This window comes from Notamacropus eugenii, chromosome 2, assembly GCF_028372415.1.
Source record: "Notamacropus eugenii isolate mMacEug1 chromosome 2, mMacEug1.pri_v2, whole genome shotgun sequence".
In the NCBI taxonomy this organism is placed as follows: Eukaryota; Metazoa; Chordata; class Mammalia; order Diprotodontia; family Macropodidae; genus Notamacropus; species Notamacropus eugenii.
The window spans coordinates 93319453-93344892 of NC_092873.1; the positions used below are offsets into that span (position 1 = coordinate 93319453).

The window sequence follows — 25440 nt, forward strand, 5'->3', positions numbered from 1 at the left end:
TGAAATAAATCTGTAATTTTTCCCCATCCAAATTCTTGAGCTCCCTGAAATCTGTGCTTGGACCCCAAGTTAAGAACCCCTGCTCTATAACCTTCTGTCTGAACTTCAAGCCTAAAGGTATAAATAACTTGTCACCATCCCAGAGCTGGAGCCAAACTACACTCCAGAGTGCCTGACTGTTAAACCCCTTTGGTCCAGCCAGACCTGTGATTTCATCAGGGAAGGCAGATCTCAGTGAGTAAACTCTCTTTCAGTGCAGATTTCTAAGTATTCGATCACTTAAAGTCTTAGAAAGTTATCTAGGGCATTGAGAAATTAAATGACTTGACTGGGGTCACATGGCCAGTATGTGTCTCAGGGACTGAGATTGTTCATTACAATTCTTCAGAGTTCATCTAAGGCCCTTTAAACTATATAAGGCTGCCTCAGAGGTTTCTACTCATCTAACTGTAGGCAATGTGGTATAGAGGAAAGCCCATTGGATTTGGAGACTAGGTTTTGAGCCCTGAGCTGTGTGTCCCTGGACATCACCTAATGTCTCTGAACCTCAATTTCCTTATCTGTAAAATGGATATAAAAGTATTTATATTCACTACCTGACAGTGATATTATGAGGACCAAGTGAGACAAAAAACATGAAAGCCTCTGTAACTATTAGACTGCTTTGGGTAAAGGAGGAATGTGATATTCTTTTTTTTTTTTTTAAGAAGCTCTTCCTCCCTTCCTTTCCTCTCCATGCTTCTGGATGCTAAAGGATCCTAAGGCCTAAGCTATTTCTGTCCTTTAGAGGAAGAAGAGGTCATATTTTTTTTGGGTGGGGGGGCAGCCCTGGCAGACCTGATCAGAGACTTCTAGTACCTAAGAGTTGGAGGCAACCTTAGGCAGCATGGAATAACAGTCCTCATTGGACAGTGGACTTAGGGTCAGAAAGATCTGAGTTCAATCCTGACTTAGGCACTTCCTAGGTATATGACCCTAAAAAGTCATAACTTCTCTGGAACTTAGTTTTCTCATCTGTAAAATGGGAGCCACTTGGACTTCATGGCCTGTAAGGTCCTTTCCAGCTCTAAATCTATGATCCAATGACCTGCAATCTATCCCAACTCTGGAATCCTCTGGAAAACATCCCTAAAGAGCAGGTCATTCAGCCTTGGTTGAAGTTCAGACATCCCATTCCATTGCACTGGGCAGCTCTAATTGTCAGGAATTTTTTCCTTCCACTGAATCATCTCCTCTGTAACTTCCACTCAGTGCTCAGGATTCTGCCCTCTGAAGTCATACAGAATGACTCTGCACCCCCTTTCCAATGACAGTCTTTGGAAATATTTGAAAACAGGGACCCTCTCTTCTTCCCTAGCCTCCACCCCCGACTGTTTTTTTTTTCACACTAAACTCCATTTTCTTCATCTATCATCCCCTTATGACATGGTTTCCAGACTCAATCCACTATAACGTTTCCTCCTGCCAAAGCACACCTCACCCACCTTCTTTGGAGCCGGGGTCCCAGGACTCTGTCTCTATTATCTAAAGGTTCTTCTTGCTTCCCTTCCCTGTCCAACCAACCACACATCAAAGTCTCCATGTCTTCCAAAGTAATAGCTCATCTTTGAGATGGTGCCCTGGGAAGATGTCGCACTAGGGGACAGGAGAGTAACAGATGCCTGTGTGACCTTGGGCAGTTCCTCTCCTCTTTAAGCCTCAGTTTCACTAGCTGTAAGGTGAGAGATTGTTCTTAGATGTTCTCTAAGGAAGAAGAAAAGATAAAAGGAGCAGGCTACCCTCACACCGCCTCCCCAATCGCATTCTCCAGTGGCAGCGGCTGGGTCTCACCTCCTGGGGCCAGAAAGAGCCGGCCCAGCTGGCTGAGGGCAGAAGACAGGGAGGAGAAGGACGAGGAGGCGCCGCCCGGCGGTGCCCCAGGCTTCGGGCGGAGCCCAGCCACCGCCACCCCTTTCCGCACCTGGGAGAGCCAGGAAGGTGAGCAGCTGAAACTTGACACCTGGCTCTGCGAGTACGGGGGCGGGCAGGGCAACAGAGTGGCGAGGTGTCCTCCTCCAGCCGCGCCCCTTGGGCCTAGGGCGCACCTGGCGAAGCGCGCCATCCACGCGATTCATTGCGCGCTGTCAGCGGAGCAGTGGCTGTCTGGGGGCCCAGACACCGAGCCCCGTGATGAGCTTCATCCGGAAAAGGGGCTTTTACAAGCAAGAAGTGAACAAGACTGCCTGGGAGCTGCCCAAGAACTACGTGACCCTGACCCACGTGGGCAGCGGGGCCTACGGCTCAGTGTGGTGAGACCCTGTTCCCATCCCCCGAGGATTTAGATTAGAGGTTGGCCTGGACCCAGGAGTGAGGGATCTGCTGATTTATTTGAGCAAGTATGGGCGGAGAGACTCCAGCAGGTGCTCCCCCATCACCCCAGAGAGTCTGGAACTTTACTTTTTGTGGTGGGTGTTGGGAACACTCTCACTATGCCCCTTGAGGGCGGGGTTTAGCTTAGGGGCCTTCCCTCTCACTCCTCCAGAGTCCCCGACAGGGTACCCTCAGGCTGATGGGCACCCCAAGCGGAAGAGCTCCTAACCTTGATCTAAAACCTTCCCATTCTCTCTAGATCCAGTCTTGGGTCTGATATGGGGGCCAATGCAAGCCTGATCGAGGTCCCCGGCCTCCCTCTCTGGAGAGTTGGGTGGGAAAGAAACAGTAGGGTTTAAAAAAAAAGAGTGGGAAAGAATAGAACATTTACAGTTGTAATTATTTCCAAACCAAAACCCACATTGTATAGTCTGACAAAAGAGTTTTTCCCCCAGATCTGTGAATGAGACCAAATATTTGATATTGGTCTGTCCTGGAAAATGCTGAATGTATTCGTGGTTGCTTATAGACAGGAGTAGGGGACTGAAGTGGGGCAGACAAATTTGTGGAGTTCCGGAGCTGGCTCTCAGTGTGAGCACCAGCTTACATTTCAGCTCAAAGGATCCTTAGAAATCACCTAGTACAAGCTCCTCATTTTACAAATGAAGGATGAAGTCATTTCCCCAAGGTCACAGGGTACAAACAAGGAGGGCTAGGATTGTATTATAGATCAAAGAAATAGAGCTGGAAGGGACCGTGGGGATGTTTACTTGGCCTGAGTCACGTACATAGTATGTGGCAGAGGCAGAATTAGAACCCAGGTCCTCTGATTCCAAGCCAGTGCTCTTAGTACTGCATATGCCACACAACAGAGCTGGGAATCAAACCCAGGTTTTCTGATGACAGATAGAACACTGGCCCACTGGACCCCAATGCTACTGATTATTTATACTGATTTTTGCTTACAGAGCTCTTGCCAATACAATTATCTTATTTGAGCCTCACAACAACCTTTTGAGGTCAGTAGGGCAGCTATTTTACAGGAGAAATGAAGGTTTACCTCACTGAAACATCTGCACAGGTACTTGCCTTGTGGTTCTTTGCCTGTCTGGACGGGAGCTAACCCTCAGCACATCTAGGTGTCTTTGTCCCTGATTCTCATTGGTAGTTGGGTTGTGTTTTTTTCCCCTAGTCCCTGCCTCTCTTGGCCCATGTTTGTAATGTAGTAATCCTCTCTTCCCATGCTGGTCTTTCCTGATTTACCTTGCAAGGGGGAAACACAAGCAGGCAGGCAGGTGGAGGCTGATTCCCCCAATTTGTTCTGCCACTTCCCCCCCCCCCCAAACAGGATTAGGAGGAGCCAGACTGGAAAAGAGTTATCAGAAACTGAATATGTGTGTGTGTGTGTGTGTGTGTGTGTGTGTGTGTGTGTGTAAAGGAGTCACCAGAAACTGAAGGGATGTGTGTATGTATGTGTGTGTCTGTGTGTGTGTAAAGGAGTCACCAGAAACTGAAGGAATGTGTGTGTGTGTGTGTGTGTGTGTGTAAAGGAGTCATCAGAAACTGAAAGGGTGTGTGTGTGTGTGTGTGTAAAGGAGTCATCAGAAACTGAAGGAATGTGTGTGTGTGTGTGTGTGTGTGTGTGTGTGTGTGTAAAGGGATCATCAGAAATTGAAGGAGTGTGTATATAGAATTTGTTGCACATAGAAAGGACTACCTGAATTGCTACCTTCCAAGCACCCCTGTCTCCTCTGGTTCCTACAGCTCAGCCATTGATAAGAAGACAGAAGAGAAGGTGGCCATCAAGAAACTGAGCCGGCCTTTCCAGTCAGAGATCTTTGCCAAGAGGGCCTATCGGGAGCTAATGCTATTGAAACATATGCAGCATGAGAATGTATGTATGCAGGGAGGGTCAAAAGGGAACTTGGAAGGGAGACCATCAGGAAGCAGCTGCTGAAGTGGCTAAAACAAAGAGCAGAGGGGCCTAGGTGTGGGACTTCAGAGGTCACTTATCCAGTCCCATCATTTTAGAAAAGAGGTAACTGAAGCCCCAAGAGATGAAGTGATTTCCTTGAGGTCTCCCAATAAGTCAACAGCACAGCCAGAACTAAAACCAAAATCTGCTGCTTCCCATACCCATGGGCCTTCCATATGTAGCGATGGAAAGAGGAAAGTGTTCTCTGACTGCAGTATACTTTTCTTCTATGTGGCATGGATGGTCCTTGACTAGCTGTGAGAATGGGGCAATAGAAATAAAACCTCACAACTTTGACTTAGCCCCATGGTTCAGTGTAAGGAAGAAGAGGGGAGGTGGTTTGAGGTGAGCTGCACTTGGGGCAGGCCCTGGATCTAACTGTATAGCTGTGGACCGGAAGTGGAGGCAGGGAAAGGTCCCCTCTGATCTACTGATTCCTTCTCCAGGTTATTGGACTGTTGAACGTCTTTACTTCGGCTACCTCCCTGCACAACTTCCATGATTTGTGAGTCTGGGGTGGGTGGAATCCTGAAGTATTTGTCAGTATCTTTTCCCATTCAGCTGAACTAATGATCCTGGGCTGGAGGTGAGCATCTTGTCTTGACATGTGCCTTGCCGCTGCTCATTTGGCCCATATAGAGTTATTAAATATGTACCTCCCCAGTGCCTGGCAAAGTGCATTGCATGTAGGAGGTTACTGTGCTAGGCACTGGAGAAGATAAAAATATGACATGGTTCCTGACCAGGGCTTATAGTCTAAAAGGGAGTGATAAGATTGGAGCAAAGGGCAGTTAGGTGGTATAGTAGATAGAACACCAGCCCTGGATTCAGGAGGACCTGAGTTTATATCTGACCTCAGATACTTATTAGCTTCATGACCCTGAGCAAGTCACTTAACCCTGATTGCCTCAAAAAAAAAAATAGGATGACAGATGAATCTTCTTTCCTTTACTCAGCAAATACTTATTGTATACCTGGCAAGCCACTGTATGAAATATTATAGGGGATACAATGATGAATAAGACATTATTCCAACCACTATGGAGCTTAAAGTCTAACAAGAAGCTTCAAACAAATAAAGAAGAATGTATGACTAGAGTGTTCACTGTATGCTCACATTTGGAAGAGGCACCTGAGACCTCCTTGTCCAACCTGGGCCTGATTAAGAATGCCAGTAAGTTGTAATAATTCATCATTCAGCCTTCACTGAAAGGTGTCCGGGGAGGGGGCACCAGTTGCTTGTCAAGACAATCCATTCTGCTTTTGGGTAGTTCTAATTGTTAGGAAGCTTTTCATGACATCAAGCCTAAATTTATAGCCTCTTTGTAAGTTCACTCAGCCTTTTAGCTCTTTTGAGGCCACATAAAACAAGACTCATGTGTGTCCAAGTAGTATATCCATTAATGCCAAGCTGATACAATGTGGACCATCTCTTTATGGTGTTTGATTTTTATAATTGTGGCATAAAGTGTAGTCAGTTTTTTAGTGGAGAAACTTTCCTGTTCTCCCTAGTAGACATGATCTCTACCCTCCTGTGATGAGCACAGATAACACTTTCTATCTGTCTTATAATATTTTCACATTCTCTCCTGTATTATCATCACTTATTTGTCTGCATGATAGATTACAAGCTGCATGAAGGCAGGAACCATTCATCATCAGATCCCTTGTGGTATTTCACATAGTGCTGTGCCTATGGTAGGTGCCCAATAAGTATTTGTCAAGTGAATGAATCAAAGAATGCATGTTCTTGAGACATATAGAATCAAATAGAAATTTATTTTCATGTTATCTCCTACACCTGTTTTGTAGCATTGTGCTGAAACAAATTTTGAAATCTCAAATAGTTTATGAAAATCCTTACCTTAACGCAGGACTATTCCAGGTCTAATTTTAAATTCATTCAATAAACATTTATTAAATCATCCACATCCAGAGAAAGAACTACAGTATCGGAACACAGATGAAGCAGACTATTTTCTCTTGTGTTATGTTTTGTTTTGGTTTGGTTTTTTTCATGGTTTCTCCCATTCGTTTAATTCTTCCATGCAACATGACTAATGTGAAAATATGTTTAATAAGAATGTATGTGTAGAGCCCATATAAGATTGCAAGCCATTTTCGGGAGGGAGGGGAGAGGGAGGGGAAGAAAATTTAAAACAAAAGAAACTGATTGTTTAAAACTGAAAACAAATAAATTAGTAAAAAACAAACATTTATTAAGTACTTACCAGATGCTAGACATGGTACTAGACATTGGGAATGTAAAGGCAAGTTAAAAAAAAAAAATTCCTGCCCTAAAGGAGTTTATAATCTACTACTGTATCTCCCTTGTCAATCCATCTCAATATCTACTAACCCTCATTGTTAGGAAATTCTTCCTTCTTTCTCACCTGAACAATAACTGTCATTTACGTAGCACTCCATAAGGTTTGCACAGTGCTCATTTCATCTTCACAATGCCGTTGGAGGTAAGTACTTGCTGCTGTCATTATTACCGTTTTAGAAATTGTAGTAGTTGAGGCTTGGTTCAGAAAATGATGAGTTTATACAAGGAGAAAAAATTCTGGCAACTTAGTTCTGCAGAGCCCAACGGAGGAATGTGCCAATCCAGAATAAGGAGAATGTCTTTGAGGAGAGGAAGGAGCCAGCAGGGCTGAGAAGAACAGGACTGAGTGAGGGATTAAATGAGATAGCTGTGGCTTCCCGGGCTGTCGTCAGAGCAGAGCTGCTTAGCCTGGTAACCCAACCACATGCATAACTCCAAATACTTGCCAGGGCACACGTAGGTTTTTGTCTTTTTTAAAAATCATTTTCTTCAGCATTTTTGATGTTAGCTCAGATATCTATCTACATGTCATGTGGTGGCTTCACCAAATTGCTGAGGTGACAAACATCACTGAGGAAGGCAGATCATAGAACAGATTACAGTGTGTGAGAGCTGGAAGCGGCATCAAGGCCAACCACCTTGGTTTACAGATAGGAAGACTGAGGCCCAGAGAGGGAAAGTCAACCTATCAGCCAGCATTTATTAAGTGCTAACTATGTGCCAAGCACTGTGCTATGATCTGGGATTATAAAGTTAGGCAAGACCAATCTTTGCTCTCAAAGAACTCACAGTCTAATGGGGGGGAAACATGCAAGCAAGTATGTACGTCTACAGTAAATACAGAGTAAAGTGGAAGGTAGTCTCAGAAGAAAGGCATGGGGCAAGGGGAAGGGCTTCTTTCACAGGTAGCAGAGAGGCCAGGCTGAGTAAAAGTCTCCTGATTCCTTGGCCTGACTTCCTTTCCTCCATCCCTCCTCTCCCTTTCTCCTTCTTGCTCCCACACTCCCTCTCTTTCTCCAGAAACATTTGAAGCATTGGTAGCAATATGAGATATTTAACAGCTCAGGGTGGGAAATGTCACAGGGCAGCATACGATTAATTGTCATCTGAATGGTACATATAATAATTATTAGAGGCATTCAGAGAGAAATAGAGAACGAGGCTGCTGTGGGTTAGGAGGCTTCAAGGAGAAGGAATTTGAACTGTCTTGAAAGATGAGTAAAATCTGGATAAGCAAGACTCAGGCAAGTTCTTCTCTTCGCCACTAAACTTCTCATCTGAGTCATCTATGTTTGATTCTTCCATTTACTCACCAGTCTCCCTCCTTAACTCTGCCCTCTCTCCCCACCTCACTCTACCAAATGCTCCCAGGTCAGCGGCTTGCGATGTACCAAATTGAATGACTTCTTCTCAGTTCTTATTCCCTGTGACCTGTCTGTAGCATTTTATACTGTTATCCCTAGGCAACTTGGGATGGGAGATGGTGTGTGTGTGTGTGTGTGTGTGTGTGTGTGTGTGTGTGTGTGTGTGTGTGTGTGTGTGAGTGACAACACACTATATACTATATAAAGTGTTGAGCTTGGAGTCAGGAAGACGATCCAATTCTCCCTCAGACTTTTATTAACTGTAACGCTGCTCAGGTCACTCAGTCTGTATTGTATTTGGGGTTTTTTTTCAAGCTATAAAACGGAGATAATAATAGCACTAATTCTACAGGGTTCGTTGTGAGGGCTAAATGAGGTGTGTACAGTGCTTTGTGAACCTTAAAGCCTGTGTTAATCCTAGCTGTCATGATTTTTCTCCAGTCTGGGGGTTTTCTCTTCCCTAGGTTGCTTTGACATTCCCCTAGCCTGATTTTTTCCATGTGTACTCAGACTACTCTTTTGCTGTGTCTTTCTCCGACTCCACTTTTTTTTTCTACCTTCTAAATGTGGTTCCCCCTCCTTCCCAGGGGCTGCCCTCCAGCCAGAGTTCTCATCACTGTGCTACCCTGCTTCCTTTGAGAAACCCTATGCTGACTGTGTTTCTGCATTCTTCTGTCTGTATACGGGAACATCTCAAATTGCTGGGTTGTTGGTTTCATTGCTGTTAAGTCCCTCCCCTGCATAAAGCTCAGGGTACTTGGATAAGACAGACTGTTTAAAGTCTCTTTATCCATTGGAAACTGTGGAAAGGTGGGCTGTGTGTTAACAGGTTCTTGGTTCAGATGTGATCCCTTTGTAATCATGCCCATACCTTGCTGTTTCCAGACGTTTGGAAGCTTGTTGGCGATGAGCCACAGAGGCTTACTGGCAGCGTGTCCACAGAACTTACTTTCTCTTTCCTGAGAAAGAAGCTGTTGTATCAGCGTTCTTACCTGCACTGTTTCTTACCTGATTTCTAGTAATAGAGTAGAAAAGGGCTTGACCATTTCCTGCCTCCTCCCCCTTCCCGGAGCACCTGTGTAATGTCTCTTTTCTTTATGACCAGACCTTCCGTCTGTGGCTCAGCAGGGTGGAGAGGAGGGGAAGAAGGCGTGGTGATATTTTGCACAAAATGAGAAGGAAACACTCACAGTTTTACCTGATACATAGTTTTGTTCACTGTCTTCAGATAAGGAAAACAGTGTAATAAAACAAAGTAACTGGCAAAAGCTCAGCATCTCAGTTGCAAAAGCCCCCTGATAAGTTCTGGCGAGAGTCAGTCAACAAACATTTAATGTGCCAGGCACTGTGCCTTTCCAAAGAAGCTTTAAAAATTCTATTTTTTCTAAGCTCCCTGAGGTTCCCCCCCTTTTTTGTAAATAGTAGTTTATTTTTTCCAATTATGTAAAGATAATTTTCAGCATTCATTTTTTATAAGATGTTGAGTGCCAAATTTTTCTTCCTCCTTCCCTTCCCCAAGATGGCAAGCAATCTGATATAGGTTATACATGTGCTGTCATGTTGAATATATTTCCATATTGTGAAAGAAGAAACAGAACCAAAAGGAAGGATCATGAGAAAAACAAAAACAAAATGAAAACAGTCTGCTTCCATCTGCATTCAGACTCCATAGTTCTTTCTCTGGATGTGGACAGCATTTTCTATCCTGAGTCTTTTGGAATTGGCTTAGATCATTGTATTCCTGACAAGAGCTAAGTCAGTCATAGTTGATCATTATACAACGTTGCTGTTACTGTACAATGTGCTCCTGGTTCTGTTCACTTCACTCAGTATCTGTTTATGTAAGTCTTCCCAGGTTTTTCTGCTGTGCCTGTTCATTTCTTATAGCACAATAGTATTCTGTTACATTCATATACCACAGTTTGTTCAGCCATTCCCCAGTTGATGGGCATCCCCTCAGTTTCCAATTCTTGGCCACCACAAAAAGTGCTGCTATAAATATTTTTGTATATATGGATCCTTTTCCCTTTTTTATGATCTCTTTGGGATACAGACCTAGTAGTGATATGGCTAAATCAAAGCAAGTTCCCTAAGTTTTAAGCAGAAAACTGGTTTTGCACCAGTAAAACCAACAACCTAGCAGCCTGAGGTGTTCACAAGTTCAGTCAGAAGAATGTAGAAACATAGCACAGAGTTTGCCCAAGGAGTCAGGATAGCACAATGGGAATATAAAGCAAGGCCAAAGACAGTACTTGTTCCACTATTAAATAGGGAAGACAATCTACAGATAATCTATGTACAAATAAGCAATATGCAGGTTAAATTGAGGGTAGTCTCATGGGAAAGATGCTAAAATTAAGGATTGGGAAAGACTTCCTGTAGAAGGTGGGATTTTAGCTGAGACTTGAAGGAAGCCAGGGAGGTAAAGACATAGAAATAAGGAGGGAGAGCATTCCAGGCATGAGGGATAGCCTGAGAAAATGCCCAGAATAGGGAGATTAAATGTCTTGTTTGAGGAGCAGCAAGGAGGCTAGTATCCCTGAATTGAAGAGTAGATGGGCTGGTTCTGGAACTTGAAAATCTTTACAGTCATTTAGAGCCATCTGGTTGGGGCTTCCTAGCCCTGGAGCAAGCATGCAGGAGGGTGAAACTAGAGATACAGCTTTCCAATTATGACACTTTCAAGCTTCTGTTTGCTTTCTCTTTTTTCATCCCAAATGATAGCCAGAGATGGGATTGGATGCTTCTAGGCCAACTGTGAATACGTAAGCCCTCAGCAGGGAATTGACTGGCTCAAGATCCCACAGGAAGTAGAGTGGCAGATCTGAGATTTGAACCTTATGGCCAAAGGCCAAAAGCCAAGTTCTTCCACCACTGTGGGCAGTAACCCACCTCAAATTGTTGTAAACTTAGGAAGGAATCTGACGGGGCAGGCCGAGTGAGCAGGCTGCTTGCTAGAATAATATTTCTGCACTGGGTCACTCTTGCCCACCTCTGGTTTTTTACCTTGCTTAGTTCAGTTTCTGAAACTGCTCCCAATTTCCAAAATAATATCCTTCTTCCCTTTTTTAGGGAGTATCCCTTGTTTTAAAAAAAAAGGTTTTAAAAGGAAAGAGAAGGAGAGCAGTTTAGCAAAGTTGTCTAACGTATCAACAGGGTCTGGCAGGGTATATTCTACCTCCATAGTTTTCCACCTCAGGGAGAGGTAGAGAGAGGGGCATTTGGTGGTGAGGGCGGTGAGGTGGGGAGAAACATAGAAAAGTTCAATCCCTATTTGGTTTTGCACAACTAAAAAACCCATCTGTTAACACTGCGCTCTGCTAATCTTGCGAGTTGGGGGATGATATAGGCGTTAGGCTAGGAGCAGGGATCCTGAAGTTGTATATATTGTTATTTCAGATGAAGAATGATGGGTTCTCATTCACATGCACTGAGACTTGCCTGACTGAGTGTCACCAATTCTGAGTCCCCATTCTGCTTCCTTGGACACCGGCAGAGGCTGGTGCTACAATTGGATCCATTTCTTTGTTTTTCAGCTATCTGGTGATGCCGTTCATGCAGACGGATCTCCAGAAGATTATGGGCATGGATTTCAGTGAGGAAAAGATCCAGTACCTTGTCTATCAGATGTTGAAAGGGCTCAAGGTGAATGAGGGCCGACTTGGAGATAAAGAAAAAGGCGTAGGGCCTGAGATATCTCTTTTCTGGAAGCTCATGGGTTGGGGGTGTAGCAATGTGCAGTGTGGTTTTTGAGCTGCTTGGGGGTGATCCCAGGTGGGTACCAGCCCTACCCACCCAGCTATGCTATGATGTCATATAGCGAAAAAGGACCAAACCTCTCCCCGTTCTAGGAAAATGCCTTTAATCCAGTGGCAGGGTGAGTAGATAAGATACAATAAATTAATTTCCCCTTCTCTTTTTCTCATTCTAGTATATCCACTCTGCTGGGGTCATCCACAGGGTAAGTTCCTCCACTGGTGTTCTCTTTCCTATCTCCTGAGGTCTCTGGTATTCCTCTGGCACCAGGTAGGGAGGGAGAAAGAAGAGAGGTGTCTCCAGAAAGGCTGGGACCCTGTAACAGGAACAGAAAGGAATCAGAATTACTCTGTGGCTGGGACTGAAACCTCCCAGGTTTGGAACCATAGCATCCTAGAAAGAGCACTGACCCTGGAGTCTGGGGGCCTGGATTGGAACCCCACCTTTGCTACTTTCTACCTACGTGTCCCTGGACAAATCACTTAAGACCAGAAAACTGAGCTTCAGTTTCCTCAACTGTAAAATAAGGACATTGGACTAGATGACTGATGAGATCCCTTCTTCAGCTGCCTTAGAGGTAGCTAGATGGTGCAAGGGGAGAGTGCTGAGCCTATAGTCAAGATGTGAGTTCAAATCCAGCCTTAGATACTAGTGTGGTCCTGGGCAATTTGCTTAATCTCAGTTGGTCTCAGTTTCCTCAACTGTAAAATCAAGATAATAATAGCACCTACCTCCTAGGGTTGTTGTGAGGATCAGATGAAGTATTAAAGGTACTTAGCTTAGTGCCTGGCACATAGTAGGGGCTTGATAAATCTTTCCTTCCCTAGATTGATGATTCTGCAGCTTTATGACTAGTAGGAAGGCGTCTAGGAGACTGGAAGTCAGAAATGAATGAAAAAGCATTTATAATATGCCAGGCACTATGTTAAGTGGTGTCTCTATCAACAAGACAGTCTCTGTTCTCAGAGAGCCTACATTCTCACAGGAGAAAATCACATAGAAAGAGGAGGAATATCCAAGCAAAGGCATGGTTTAGAGATGGTCAGGAAGTGGTGTGGTCACCTGGTTCTGGATCAGATAGCTCAAAAATTCACCTGTCAAAGCCTAGAGTCCCAGGGGCAGTCAGAGTGCCGGCAGGATGGGGATGAGGTGGATGGCTAGCGTGTAGCTGGAGGGAAGTAGTTTGGTGACCTTAGTTCTGGGCAACAACATAAGGCAAAGCCTTACCTGCCTGAAGACCTAAGTTTGAGTCTTGCCTCAGACACTTTTTAGTTATATAATCCCAACCAAGTCACTTACCTGCTCTCCGCCTCAATTTCCTCATTTGTTAAGTTGGGATAATTTGTCTCACAGAGTAGTTGTAAGGATCAATGAGATACTATTTTCAAAGCATTTTGCAAACTTTAAGGTGCTATATAAATGCTAGCTATTATTATCATTGTATCTGATTTATGAAATTGTTCAATGACAAGAGTATAGTGTTACTAACACAGCTATTATACTGTACTTTGTAGATTCTTACAAGAATAAACTTTTTAAGAGCTGGAAGGCATCGTAGAAATCATCTAGGTTAACCTCCACTTGTTTTTTAGTTTGTTTATTTTTACTTTTCAACATTCTCTTCCATAAGTTTTTAATTTTTCTCCTCCTCCCCAAGATGGCATGCAATATGATAAAGGCTCTACATATACATTCCTATTAAACATATTTTCACATTAGTCATGTTGTGTAGAAGAATTAGAATGAAGGGGAGTAACCATGAGAAAGAAAAACATAAAACAAAAAAAAGAAAAAAATCTTTTGTTCTGCATTGAGACTCCGTATTTCTTTTTCTGGATATGGATGGCATTTTCCATTGTGAGTCTTTTGAAATTATTTTAGGTCTGTGCATTGCTGAGAAGAGCTAAGTCTATCAAAGTCAGTCATCATACACTGTGGCTGTTACTGTGTACAATGTTTTCCTACTTTTACTCATTTCACTCTTTCCAGGTTTTTCTGAAGTCCACCTGCTCATCATTTGTTATGAAACAATAGTATTCCATTACATTCATATACCACAACTTATTCAGCCCTTCTGCAATTGATGGGCATTCCCCCCGATTTCCAGTTCTTGGCCACCACAAAGAGAGCTCCTATAAATACTTTTGTACATGGGGGTCCTTTTCTCATTTTTATGATCTCTTTGGGACACAACCCTAGAAGCAATATTGCTGAGTCAAAAGGTATGCACATTTTTATAGGCCTTTGGGCATAGTTCCAAATTGCTCTCCAGAATGGTTGGATCAGCTCACAACTCCACTAAAAATGAATTAGTGTTCCAACTCTCCCACATCTTCTCCAACATTTATCACTTTCCTCTTTTGTCAGGTTGGCCAATCTGAGAGGTATGATGTAGTACCTCAGAGTTGTTTTGATTTACATCTCTCTAATCAATATAACTCCCACATTTTAAAGAGGAAGACATTAAGACTTAGAGATATTAAATGACTGTGTTCCCAGTCTAACAGCCAATAGGTAATAGAGCCCAGGATCAGAAACTAAAATTCTCCTTAGATTAATAAAAACTCATTTATTCTCACTGTTTCCAAATTCCTTGAACCTCTGTATATCAGCTGACTCACTCTAACAGTGGATAAGAATGTGAAATGAAGGGGAAAAAATATTCTCTTGGATTGAGGAGGCAGTAAGTGAGGTAAGAAGTCTTCTTTGGGCACTACTCAAGTTGGCCCCCTTGGTCATCTTGGCATGCAGTCTAAGAGACAATGGAAGCACCGAGAGAGCTGGGTTTTTTTTTTCAGGATGCTTGTAGAATGGTACCCAGGTCTTAACTCCCAGCTCACAGGCCTTGGTACTCTCAGAAGTTGCAAAAGCCTTTAAGATTTTTTCATTATTAGGTCTTCAGTTGGATAATCTCAGTGGTCAGGGATATGGTAGAGGAGATTCATACCTAGGAACAGTTGTACTAGATTCTTCTGAAGTCCCTCCCAGGGGAATGTAGCAATCCCAAGAAACTATAAGAGAAGGAGAATTGACTAGTAGGAAAGACAGAGGTCCTAGGTCTGACCACTTGGTGTTGTTCAAACAAATGAAGTCTTGGCTCCTAAGAGGAGGTGTAAGAATGCACCTTCCTTCTTTCTTTGCAGAGGTGGGAGGCTGTAGGTATGAAATGCTGTTGTTTTCTTGAGTCATTTTTCAGTTGTGTCTGACTCTTCATGACCCTATTTGGGGTTTTCTTGGCAAAGATACTGGAGAGGTTTGCCATTTCCATCTCCAGCTCATTTTTATAGATGAGGAAACTGAGGCAAACAAGGTTAAGTGACTTGCAGTGCTTGAGGTCAAATTTGAATTTGAATGATGAATCTTCCTGATTCCATATCTGATACTCTATCCACTGCGCCACCTAGCTGCCGGTGAAATACTGTTCATATTGTCAGATTTGATTATGTATTAGTTTTGCTGACTGTTGGGTTTTGGGGGAGTTTTTTGTTTTTGTTTTTTACTTTTTCATTGTTGAGACAATTGGCTCTCTGAGTGGGAAAGGGGGGGGAGTATTGGGAAGTAAAGGTGACAGAAAAGTAAAATATATAATTTTTTAGCTTAATCTTGGACTTGATTGTCTATTCTTATCCAATGTAGGACTTGAAACCAGGAAACCTGGCTGTGAATGAAGACTGTGAATTGAAGGTGGGCTTCAAAGGGACTGGGTTAAATTTGGGGACAGCTATCAAACGGAACCAGAATTGATGATGCCAGCTGGGTGGGGGGTGGAGAAAGAGGAGTGGGAGGAGAGAATTGTGAGAGCTTCTCTCTAGGAGGTATTTGTCATGCCCCTCCTCAACAATGGGTCTTTCCTTTTTCTACCGGACTGTAGATCCTAGATTTTGGGTTGGCCAGGCATGCGGATGCCGAGATGACAGGCTATGTGGTGACTCGTTGGTACCGGGCCCCAGAAGTGATTCTCAGCTGGATGCACTATAATCAGACAGGTTAGTCAGACCATTGCCATAGGAGTGGGAGAGATGGATGGAGCATATTTCATTTCTCTCATGTAATCATATGAGTTTTACGAAGCCTTCATTTCACTATTATTAGCCCCAAGAATCTTTCTTTTGTATAGCCAGTCAGTCAATAAACATTTATTAAACACTTAATAAAAATTTATTAAACATTAGTATTAAGTGCTAGGGATACAAAGAGAGGCAAAAGTCAGTCTCTGCCCTCAAGAAGGTCACCATCTAATGGAAAGACAAGATGCAAATGCCTACTTACCAACAAGTTATATACAGAATAAACAGGAAGCAATCAGTGAGAGAAGGTGTTAGGATTAAGAGAGAGATCCAGAAAGGCTTCTCATGGAACAAGCCTGCACAGCTTGGCAGAAGGTGGGGACCAAATTAAAAACAGGCTAAACTTTTTTGGGCCATAGATGGGTTTTTAGTGGGTCACTTTCCAAGTAAAGGTATAATTCATGATGAAACTGTTTTTCAAATGAACCATATGTTTTTTTTAAAAAGGTTAATTTCAATTAATATCAATTAATTACCTTTATTACTTAAGATTTTTATTTATCATGAAATTGCTCCTCTAGACTCTAGACTCCTCCAGACTAGAGACAGACTGACTATGGTTGGGTGCCATGGGTCATGTGACAAACAGAAGAGAGTGTGCAGTGATAATCCACCTGCCAAGTTACAGTAGTGATGAGTGGAAGGTGGGTTAATTAGGGCACAGACAAAGCACTCATTACATCTTTAATTTCTTTTATATACTCTACACTTTTCAAAGGCCACTGGAAAACCACAAGTTTGAGCTTCCATATGTTGTGCAGCCCTGCTGTAGAAGATGGGATTTAGAGGCAGCTAGGTGGCACAATGTATAGAATGTCAGGTCAGGAGTCAGGAAGACATCTTCCTGAGTTCCAATCTGGCCTCAGATACTTATTAGCTGTGTGACTCTGGGCAAGCCACTTAACCCTGTTTGCCTCAGTTTCCTGATCTGTAAAATAAACTGGAGAAGGAAAGGGCAAATACTCTATTTGCCAAGAAAATGCTAAATGGGGTCATGAAGGGTCAGATATGACTGAATAACAGAAGATGGGGTTTTAGGTGGGATTTGAAGGAAGCTAGGAGGAGGGAGGAAATTCTGGCCAGAGAATCTTGTCCAAGGAATAGACTGTCTGTATTAACAACCAAGTTTATTGCATCTTCTGAATATCTTTGGTGATGAGACGTAGCAGAGCATGGTTGGAGTCAGAGAGACTTAGGGTGAAGTCCCACCTATAACATACTGACTCAGTCACTCTGGACAAATCACTTTTCCTCTCAGAGATCTGGAGCAGTGGTAGCAAATTCGAATAGAAACAGAGTCCCCTAATCCATACAGAAGGATTTCTGTGGAACCTTATATTGACTTCAAGTATCATGTTATCTGTCTTTTATTACATACTTATTTGTTTTGTTGAGTATTTCTCATTTATATTTTAAGCTGGATCTGGCTGCACTTGGGAGTCAGTCCAAGTGTTCTCTCTTTTCTATTCTAGACAACTGCTTAAGACTATAATTATAGAACAGATACCTGTCTGTATTAGTAGGGGGAGTTTCTTTATCAGGATTTCCATTTACCAGTGAAATGCAGACCAGATCCTCAGTGGTAGCAAATCTTCATCCTGTAATGGTAGGTTTGATTTTTCAAAATATGTAATGGTCATTGAGAGGAAGGAAGGAAGGAAGGAAGGAAGGAAGGAAGGAAGGAAGGAAGGAAGGAAGGAAGGAAGGGAAAAGGAGGAAGGGAAAGAAGGAAGAAAAGTAAGATGGAAAGAAGGAATGAAGAAAGGGAAGAAAGGAAGGAAAGAAGAATTTATTAAATACCTACTTAGCACTAGCACAGTGCTAAACACTTTACTAATATTATCTCATTTGATCTTCACAACAACCCTGGAAGGGAGGTGCTCTTCTTTTCCTCATTATATTATCCCTGGAGGAAACTGAGGCAGGCAGAGATTAAATGACATGTCCAACTGGTAAATGTCTGAGGCCAGATTTGAATACAGGTCTTCCTTGACTCCAGATCCAGTCCTTCAAGTGTGCTAAATAAAGCAGGCAATCAAGGTGAATGTTATAGTTTCTGGCCTAAAATGAGATGGGCCTATAAAGTAATGTTATGGCTTGTTGGGGCTGATACATTGTCATAATGGGAAAGACATAGGGTTTTAAGTCAAATCTAGGCTTTGCTCTCTGATGCTTATGTGATCTTGGGCAAGTCACATCTTCTCTTGGGATCTTGGTTTTTTATCATTCATTCAAATGAGAAGAGCTGGGCTTAGATCATGTCTAAGCTCCCTTCCAGGTTAGTCTGATCATATGAATGAGAGCACATCTTAGGAGGTTCCCAAGGAAGAACTCCAACCATGTTTTAAGCTGTGGTGACATCATCTAAATAAGTGTATAGACTCCCAAGGTAATTGCTTGAAGAATAGCTCTCATTTGGCTTATGAAAGTTATAATTTTTATTTGATTTTTTAAGTGCTATTCATAAGCCAATCCAATACATATTTATCAAACACCTAAAATGTGCCAGGTACAATGCTAACTGCTGGGGATGCAATTAATAAGAAAGAAAGACAGTTCCTACCTTCAAGTTGCTTAGAATCTAATGACAACATACAAAAGAAAGCAGGAGATTGGGCTGGCGTGGGGAGGGGAGGGATTGAAACCAGGCAGAGCAGCAGGTACAAAGTGGAGTGAACCAACAATTCAGTTTCTTCCTGCCATAAAAGAAGACATTGGAAAAAGTTCCATACTCTACCTCTAGCCCTCCAATCACATCCAATTACTAATATGCCCCTCCTGACCTATTCCACAGGGAGCCTTCCCTTTTAACAAAGACTTAGGAAAAAAATTCAGCAAAGCCTGTTTATTTAAAGGCTTGTTCTTGGGAAACAGCAAAGTGTGGTGGAGAGGGATGGATTTAGAATAAGGAGATCTAAATTCTCATCTGATCTCAGGGATTTTTACTAGTTGTATGACCAAGAAGAAATCACTTTTCATGTTGGAGACTTGGTTTCCTCATCTGTAAAATGAGAACAATAATACCAGCACTTCTTCTCTAGAGATACTGAAAGCAAAGTGTTTTACACCCTTAAGAGACCTATATGAATTATACTCCATTCATGGTCGTCTTTTTATTTCTTTATTACGTTACCAGCTGGATTTTTAAGTTCCTTGAGAGCAGGGACATTTCTGCCATCCCACAGTCCTGTAGTAAATTTTTGTTGATTTGTTGATTAGCATTTTTATGACCAGACCTATTTTTATTCTCCATGATTTTCCTTCATTTCTCCCTCTTGTTCATTCCCTTCTCCACATCTTATCCACAGTGGACATCTGGTCTGTTGGCTGCATCATGGCAGAGATGCTGACTGGGAAAACTCTGTTCAAGGGAAAAGACTGTATCCTTTCTTGTCCGGTCCAGGTTGGATACTGTAGATAATTCTACTTGACTTTGGAATACAAGTCCTCCTGGTAGTGGGTGAGAGGGATGGGAAGGGGTCAGAAATTTCTTCCACAAATTGATCAGGAGGAACTATGAGCCTCAACTCCACTGGCCAGACTTGGACCAACTGACCCAGATCCTCAAGGTGACCGGGGTTCCTGGAGCAGACTTTGTACAGAAGTTACAGGACAAAGCGGTAAGGGACAAGCCAGGGCCTGCTTAAGGAAGTACCTGAATAGGAAAACTGGGTAGAAATGATGAGCAAGCTTCTCCCCAAAGTCTGCTGCTTTTGTTTTGAGTCAAATGTTTAAAAAAGCAAGACAGTGAATGACCTGATCGCTGGTCAGACTGGGCCTGCTTGGACTTTGACTCCACTGCCCTTGCTCCAGCTTTGTCCTGGTGGTCATGGCCCTTTTCTCATCCCATATATTTTAATGTTTAGGAAACAGACAGAGAGAAGAGATGAGAGAGGGAGGAAGAGAGATGGAAGGAGGGGAGGAGGGAGAGACAGAGAGAGAGAAAAGAGAGAGAAGAGATAGAGAGGAGAGAAAGAGAGAGGAGAGAAGAGAGAGAGAGAGAGAGGAGAGATACAGAGAAGAGAAGAAAAAGTAGAGAGAGGGGGAGGTAGAGAAATGAAGCTTGGTGTCATGGATAGAGTGCTGTACTGAGAATCAGGAAGATGTGGTTCAAATAATTACTAGGTGTGTAACCCTGGGCAAATCACTCCAGATCATATCTGGGCCTTATTTTTCTTACCTCTGAAACCTTGATTCTAAGACCCCTCACAGCTCCAGACCTTATTTCCTAAAAACAAAACTCTCTGCTTTGCTGTCTTTCAGGCCAAATCCTATATCCAGTCCCTGCCTCAGACTCCCAAGAAGGATTTCTCACAACTTTTTCCTACTGCTAGTCCCCAGGGTGAGATCTGTTGTGGCACTCCAGCCCTCCCTGGAACTTGAAGGATCCAAAAGACATAGGCAGCTCCTTTTACTCTGGAACCTGGGTAGGCTATCGGGGTGGAGTCTTAGGGGAGTATGGACTAGTGGGGCTCACAGGTTCTGCTGTTCTACAGCGGTAGACCTGTTAGAGAAGATTCTTGAGTTGGACGTGGACAAGCGCTTGACGGCTGCACAGGCTCTTGCCCATCCCTTCTTTGACCAGTTCCGGGATCCAGAGGAGGAGACGGTAGCCCAACAGCCATTTGATGATTCCATGGAACATGAGAAGCTCACAGTGGACGAGTGGAAGAGTAAGGCCTAGGCATGAGAGATAGGGAAGGGAGAGGAAGCCAGGGGATAATTGATACCTCACCCTTCCCTGCTGTGGGTCAGCTCCTCATCCCTGGAATCAGCTTCCTATACTACCCTATGAATTCCCCCACCCCACCACTGGGCTCTTTCTCATCCCTTTCTCCTTTACAATGAGTTATACCTCCTAATCTTGCCTCCTAACCTATCTCTTTGGGGATCCAACTCTCTGCTCTGTTTTACTGGCTATCCTTTTACCGCTTCATGTTTAGCAGGTGTTTACCTGTCTACCCCTCTGGCCACAGGCTCCAGGTTCCCATTCGTTGCTTTGTGACCTTCCCCCTTTCAGTACTTGTCTCATTTTTCCCAGGTCACATCTACAAGGAGGTTTCCAATTTCAGCCCTATAGCACGGAAGGATTCCAAGAGAAGAAGTCTCATGAAACTACAATGAGTAGTCCAGATCGTCTTGGGTTGAGTGAGTGCTTGTAAGACGAGATGACCCCACCTCAGAAGATACCCCTGGGACAGATATTTATTAGTACCCAATAAAATGGAATCTGCGTTTTGATGTGAGGATCCAAATAGAGGACAGCCATGCTCTTGTTTTCTTGGGGGAGGGGAACAGTGGCCTCCTAATGGGCAGGCCTGTTGAGTTGATGGCTCTTTTCCTTTGTGTTTGACACAAATGGTACTATTGTGTGTGGCTCAGGTGTAGCCCAGCCAAGATGGAGTCTGCAGCAGAATTAAGAGAGATTCAAAGAAAATCACAGTTAATACAATGACCAGGAAGATGATGTATTAAGGTTATTTGAGGGGGAGGGGTGCCAGTGAGTGAGACATTAGAGCTTAGTTTTTCAAAAGAGTGTTGAGCCTCCGGGCAAGTGAAGGCAATAGGCCATCATTGTTTTTTTACCAGCACATGATGGCAAAGGGGGCAGGAGAACAAAATACACACCCTTTTGTGGTGATCATTCCAGCTTTTCCCTAGTCTCTTGGGATTCCTAGTGTTAGAATGGATAGTTCTGTTGTGTTAAAAGGACTGTTGGAGACAAATTTTCATTAGCAAATGTGATTATTAGGTGAGAGGCAGAATGGGGATAATAGATAGAATGTAGGACTCAAATCCAGGAGACTTGAGATCAAATCTTGTCTCAGACACTGACTTGTATAACCATAAGCAAGTCATTTATCCTTTCTGAGCCTCGGTTTCCTTGAATGTTCAACTGAAATAGTGGTACTTTAGGCACTCCCTACCTCACAGGGTTGTTGTGAGGAAAATGTTTTGTTAGCCTTCACTTACTCTTTAAATATAATTTTTGAAATTGTGATTCTAGGACAGCCCAGTCTCTGGGCTGCCTGATTTAGTGAGATCCTACATTGCTGAGTGGATCTGTGGAATCCCATTTCTCCCCTTCCTTAGTCTTATGTTGGTTAGTTGTTGAATAAACAGTTTCCCAAAGCACTGGGGTCTGCATAGCTTCTGTTGTTGCCTGTACCCAAGATTATTTCTGGATAGGATTTAGTTTGTAATTCCTACCTTTTCTTGCCCACATCGGTGCTAGTGGGTTAGGATGCCTGTCGGGACAGACCTATAGACCCAGCCATAGATTCTTGCCCATGTTTAAAAGTCAAGGTGTGACCTTGGGATGACTTGCATTCTTTCATCTCTGTGTCCTCATCCAGCTACCAGTAGACCTTGAAGCCTTAATGGTCCCAGAGGTCCAAGAAGTGTGGTGGTTGTAACCCAACCCCCGCTCACCCATAATCTTCTGGGATTCTTATCAAAGATAGGAATCTAATAGACACTAATCCAGAGGTAGAGAACCTGTGGCCTCGAGGCCACATGTAGTCTTCTAGGCCCTTGGGTGCGGCCTTTTGATTGCATCCAAGTTTTATAGAACAAATCCTTTGAAGTTTGGCTCTTGAGTGAATCCAACAAAAACCCTCATCGTCTTCCACTCAAAGATGTGATAGCATCCCTTGAGCTGGAATCCTAGAAGTCTAGAACCACAGAACATGGGAGCTGAAAGAAGGTCTTAGAGATCATGTAGTGCAATCCCCTCATTTTATAGAGGCTGCATCCCCATGTGTCACACTTAGTAAGTCTCTGACTCGGGACTTGGAAGCACAGGGTGTTAGAACCCATCTAGTCTAAGCTCTTTGCTTTAAAGATGAAGAAGCCAGGACCCAGAGAGGACATATGGTTTGCTCTTATCACAGTCCCAAGAGCTTTTGTAAAAGGTGTGATGTGGTTCTTCTCTTTCATGGATCCGAATTGGTTTGCTAGATCAATCAACAAGCATTTATTGGCTACTATTTGCCAGACACTGTATCTTGTATCTGTGTGTGTGTGTGTGTATGTGTGTGTGTGTAAAAAGACAAAAATTAAGCTGTCTCTGCCCTCAAACATCTTACATGCAATGTATCTGTGTACATAAATGTAAAATATACATACATACATACATACATACATACATCCAAATTTAATAAAAAGAAAGTTTGGGAGGAGAGGAGGAGATAGAAACTGGTAAGGGTCAGGAAATAATCATAGTTAACATAGTTTTCAGGTTTGCAAAGCATTTCCTATAGGTCACCTCATGATCTGTACAACAACCCTATAAGGCAGATGGCATTATTTATTATCTCCCTATTTTACAGATGAGGAAATTGAAGCTGAGGGAATTTAAGTGACTTGCACAGGATCACACAGCTAGCAAGTGTCTAAAAAAGGATTTGAACTCAGGTGTATCCTAACCCCAAGTTCAGGCACGCTATCCACTGTGTCATCTAGCTACAACACAAAGAGCTCAGAAAACAGGTGACATGGAAGCTGGCTTAGACGAACTGATGCAAAGTGAAACAAGCAGAACCATAAGAACATTGTGCAAAGTAACAGCAACACTGTGTGATGGTCAGCTATGGTAGACTTAGCTTTTCTCAGCAATACAGTGGTCCAAGACAATTCCTAAAGTGATGAAAATATGATGAAAAACGCAATCCATGTCCAGAGAAAGAATGGATGGAGTCTGGATGCAGATCAAAGCACTCGATTTTTTCAGTTTATTTTTCTCATGGTTTTTTTTTTTTTTTTGTCTGTATTTTCTTTCACAACATGACTAATGGAAACATGTTTTCCATGGTGGCACACGTATAATCTACATATCAAATTGCTTATTGTCTCAAGGAAGAAGGAAAAGAGGGAGGAAGGGAAAGAATTTGGAATTTAAAATTTTAAAAAATGAATGTTAAAAATTGTTTTTAATGTAATTGGGAAAAATTAAAATATTTAATTTTTTAAAATATTTAATTATTTCATATTCATATTTATACAAATATAAGTAATATTTATATTGTAAATATTGTAACTATTTAATTTTTTTTAAGTACTAGAGTTTCTAAGAGGCAAAGTAAGGAATAAATGTGTTTCAGGCATGGAAGACAGCCTGTAAAAAATCACAGAGACTGAAAATGGATTGTTATAGAATTTGGTAAATGAAGAGATGGAGAGGAGAGAGAGCATCAGAGAGAGTAAAATGTAATCAGCCTGAAGAGGCAGACAGGATCCAAGTTTAAAGACCTTCATCTTAAAGGTCACAGAGAAGAATCTACATTTTATCCAAAAGGCACTAAGGAACCACTGGAAATTTTTGAGTAGAAGAGTATTGTGGTCAGATTTGTGCTTTAGGAATTTCACTTTGGCAAGCTCTAAGGAAGATAGATGAGGACGGGAAAGACTTGAGGCGCAAAGAGAAATTAGGGGCCTGTTGAAATGATCCTTTTTCCCCATGTAAAAGCCTACTGCTGATATAGCAGGATAAGGACAGTAATGGAAGAAAGGACCAAGTTCTTCATTAGGCCTCCTTTTGTGTTTGTTTAAAACCCAAGAGAAGGGCTTTGTGGAGTGGTTGTTTTTTTGGTTTTTTTTCTTCTCCAAGAGGACCATGACATCAGGAAGGTGATGCCATGACTTGCAGGTGAACTGGATTTAAGTGAGGCAAGACTGTGCAAAGTCACCAGCCTCCCTTTCTCCTCTGGAGCCATCTGGGTCCAGTGGCCAGATATAGGTCAGGATGTCTGGTGGAGTGGTAGGCCCAAAGATGGCAGGACTGGGAGCCCCACCACACCTGGTAAAAGGGGTTCTAATTAATCCCACCTCTGACACTGGAAAATACAGAAGGCAAGAAAAAGCAACTTCCGCCCCCCAATGGCTCTAAATAGAATTGAAAACGAACATGGTCAGTTTATATAAAATCCAGATGAAACACATCCCTTGAAAAAAAGACCCCTGCCTTGCCTCTATGTTGCTTCCTCCCATGTCCACTCCCACCCCTAAGCAGTGATGTCACTCTCTGCACAATCATCTCATTATTCTTCAAGTATCTTTGTGATCTAGGTGTAGTGGTAGCTGTCTGACCCACTGTATGGTTGATGAATAGAGAAGTTAAGAAAAGGGAAGATAGTGACAAGTCCCTAAGGAGATCAATTATCCCAAGTGGCTGGAGTTGCCCAAAGTGGACTTCTGACCCAGGTTTCCTAAGCTCCCTAATCTAGTATCAGAATCAATAAACTAGAGCTGGATTGTTGTAGCACCTGAGAAACTTTGTCCTCCAATACTCTTCATTTTATAGACAGGGAAACTGAAACCCAAAGAAAATGAACCTGGTGGAGCCAGATGTGCTTCAAGGCTAGAGTGAGCATCTGCAAATGTTTTTTGCTCCTGGGATGGACTTGGATGCTCAGCAGTTAGCTACAGTACTCTGCAGAAAAGAATTGTTTAGTAATTGCTTTTTTCATTCATTCATTCATTTACTCAATCACTTATGCAAGTCAGATCCTGATCACCTCTCATTTGACTCCAGGTAGGGAACCTGTGGTCTGGAGGCCACATGTAGCCCTCTAATTCCTCAAATGCAGCTCTTTGACTGAA

General features: G+C 42.8%; 1 protein-coding gene across 2 annotated transcripts; it reads left to right on the top strand.

Annotated features, from left to right (window-relative positions):
• Positions 1-2047: 2047 nt before the first annotated feature.
• Positions 2048-21975, top strand: MAPK13 (mitogen-activated protein kinase 13). Of its 2 annotated transcripts, none has more exons than XM_072641898.1 (12): positions 2048-2288; positions 4114-4243; positions 4771-4829; positions 11554-11662; positions 11949-11978; positions 15410-15457; positions 15645-15759; positions 19149-19220; positions 19381-19460; positions 20104-20182; positions 20337-20513; positions 20882-21975. In XM_072641898.1, the coding sequence occupies exons 1-12, from the start codon at positions 2170-2172 to the stop codon at positions 20962-20964; spliced, it is 1101 nt and encodes a 366-aa protein (XP_072497999.1). In that variant the 5' UTR covers positions 2048-2169; the 3' UTR covers positions 20965-21975. The 2 variants fall into 2 exon arrangements, with proteins under 2 accessions (XP_072497999.1, XP_072497998.1); XM_072641897.1 differs by lacking the exon at positions 2048-2288 and adding an exon at positions 3070-3430 and having other exon boundaries at positions 20882-21081.
• The last annotated feature ends 3465 nt before the right edge of the window (positions 21976-25440 follow it).

Excerpts from the sequence above, each read along its gene's own strand:
- MAPK13 (XM_072641898.1), top strand. The coding sequence starts at position 2,170 with ATGAGCTTCATCCGGAAAAGGGGCTTTTACAAGCAAGAAGTGAACAAG. Across the intron at positions 11,979-15,409 it reads CTGCTGGGGTCATCCACAGG|GACTTGAAACCAGGAAACCT; the intron begins GTAAGTTCCTCC and ends TATCCAATGTAG. Across the intron at positions 15,458-15,644 it reads ATGAAGACTGTGAATTGAAG|ATCCTAGATTTTGGGTTGGC; the intron begins GTGGGCTTCAAA and ends ACCGGACTGTAG.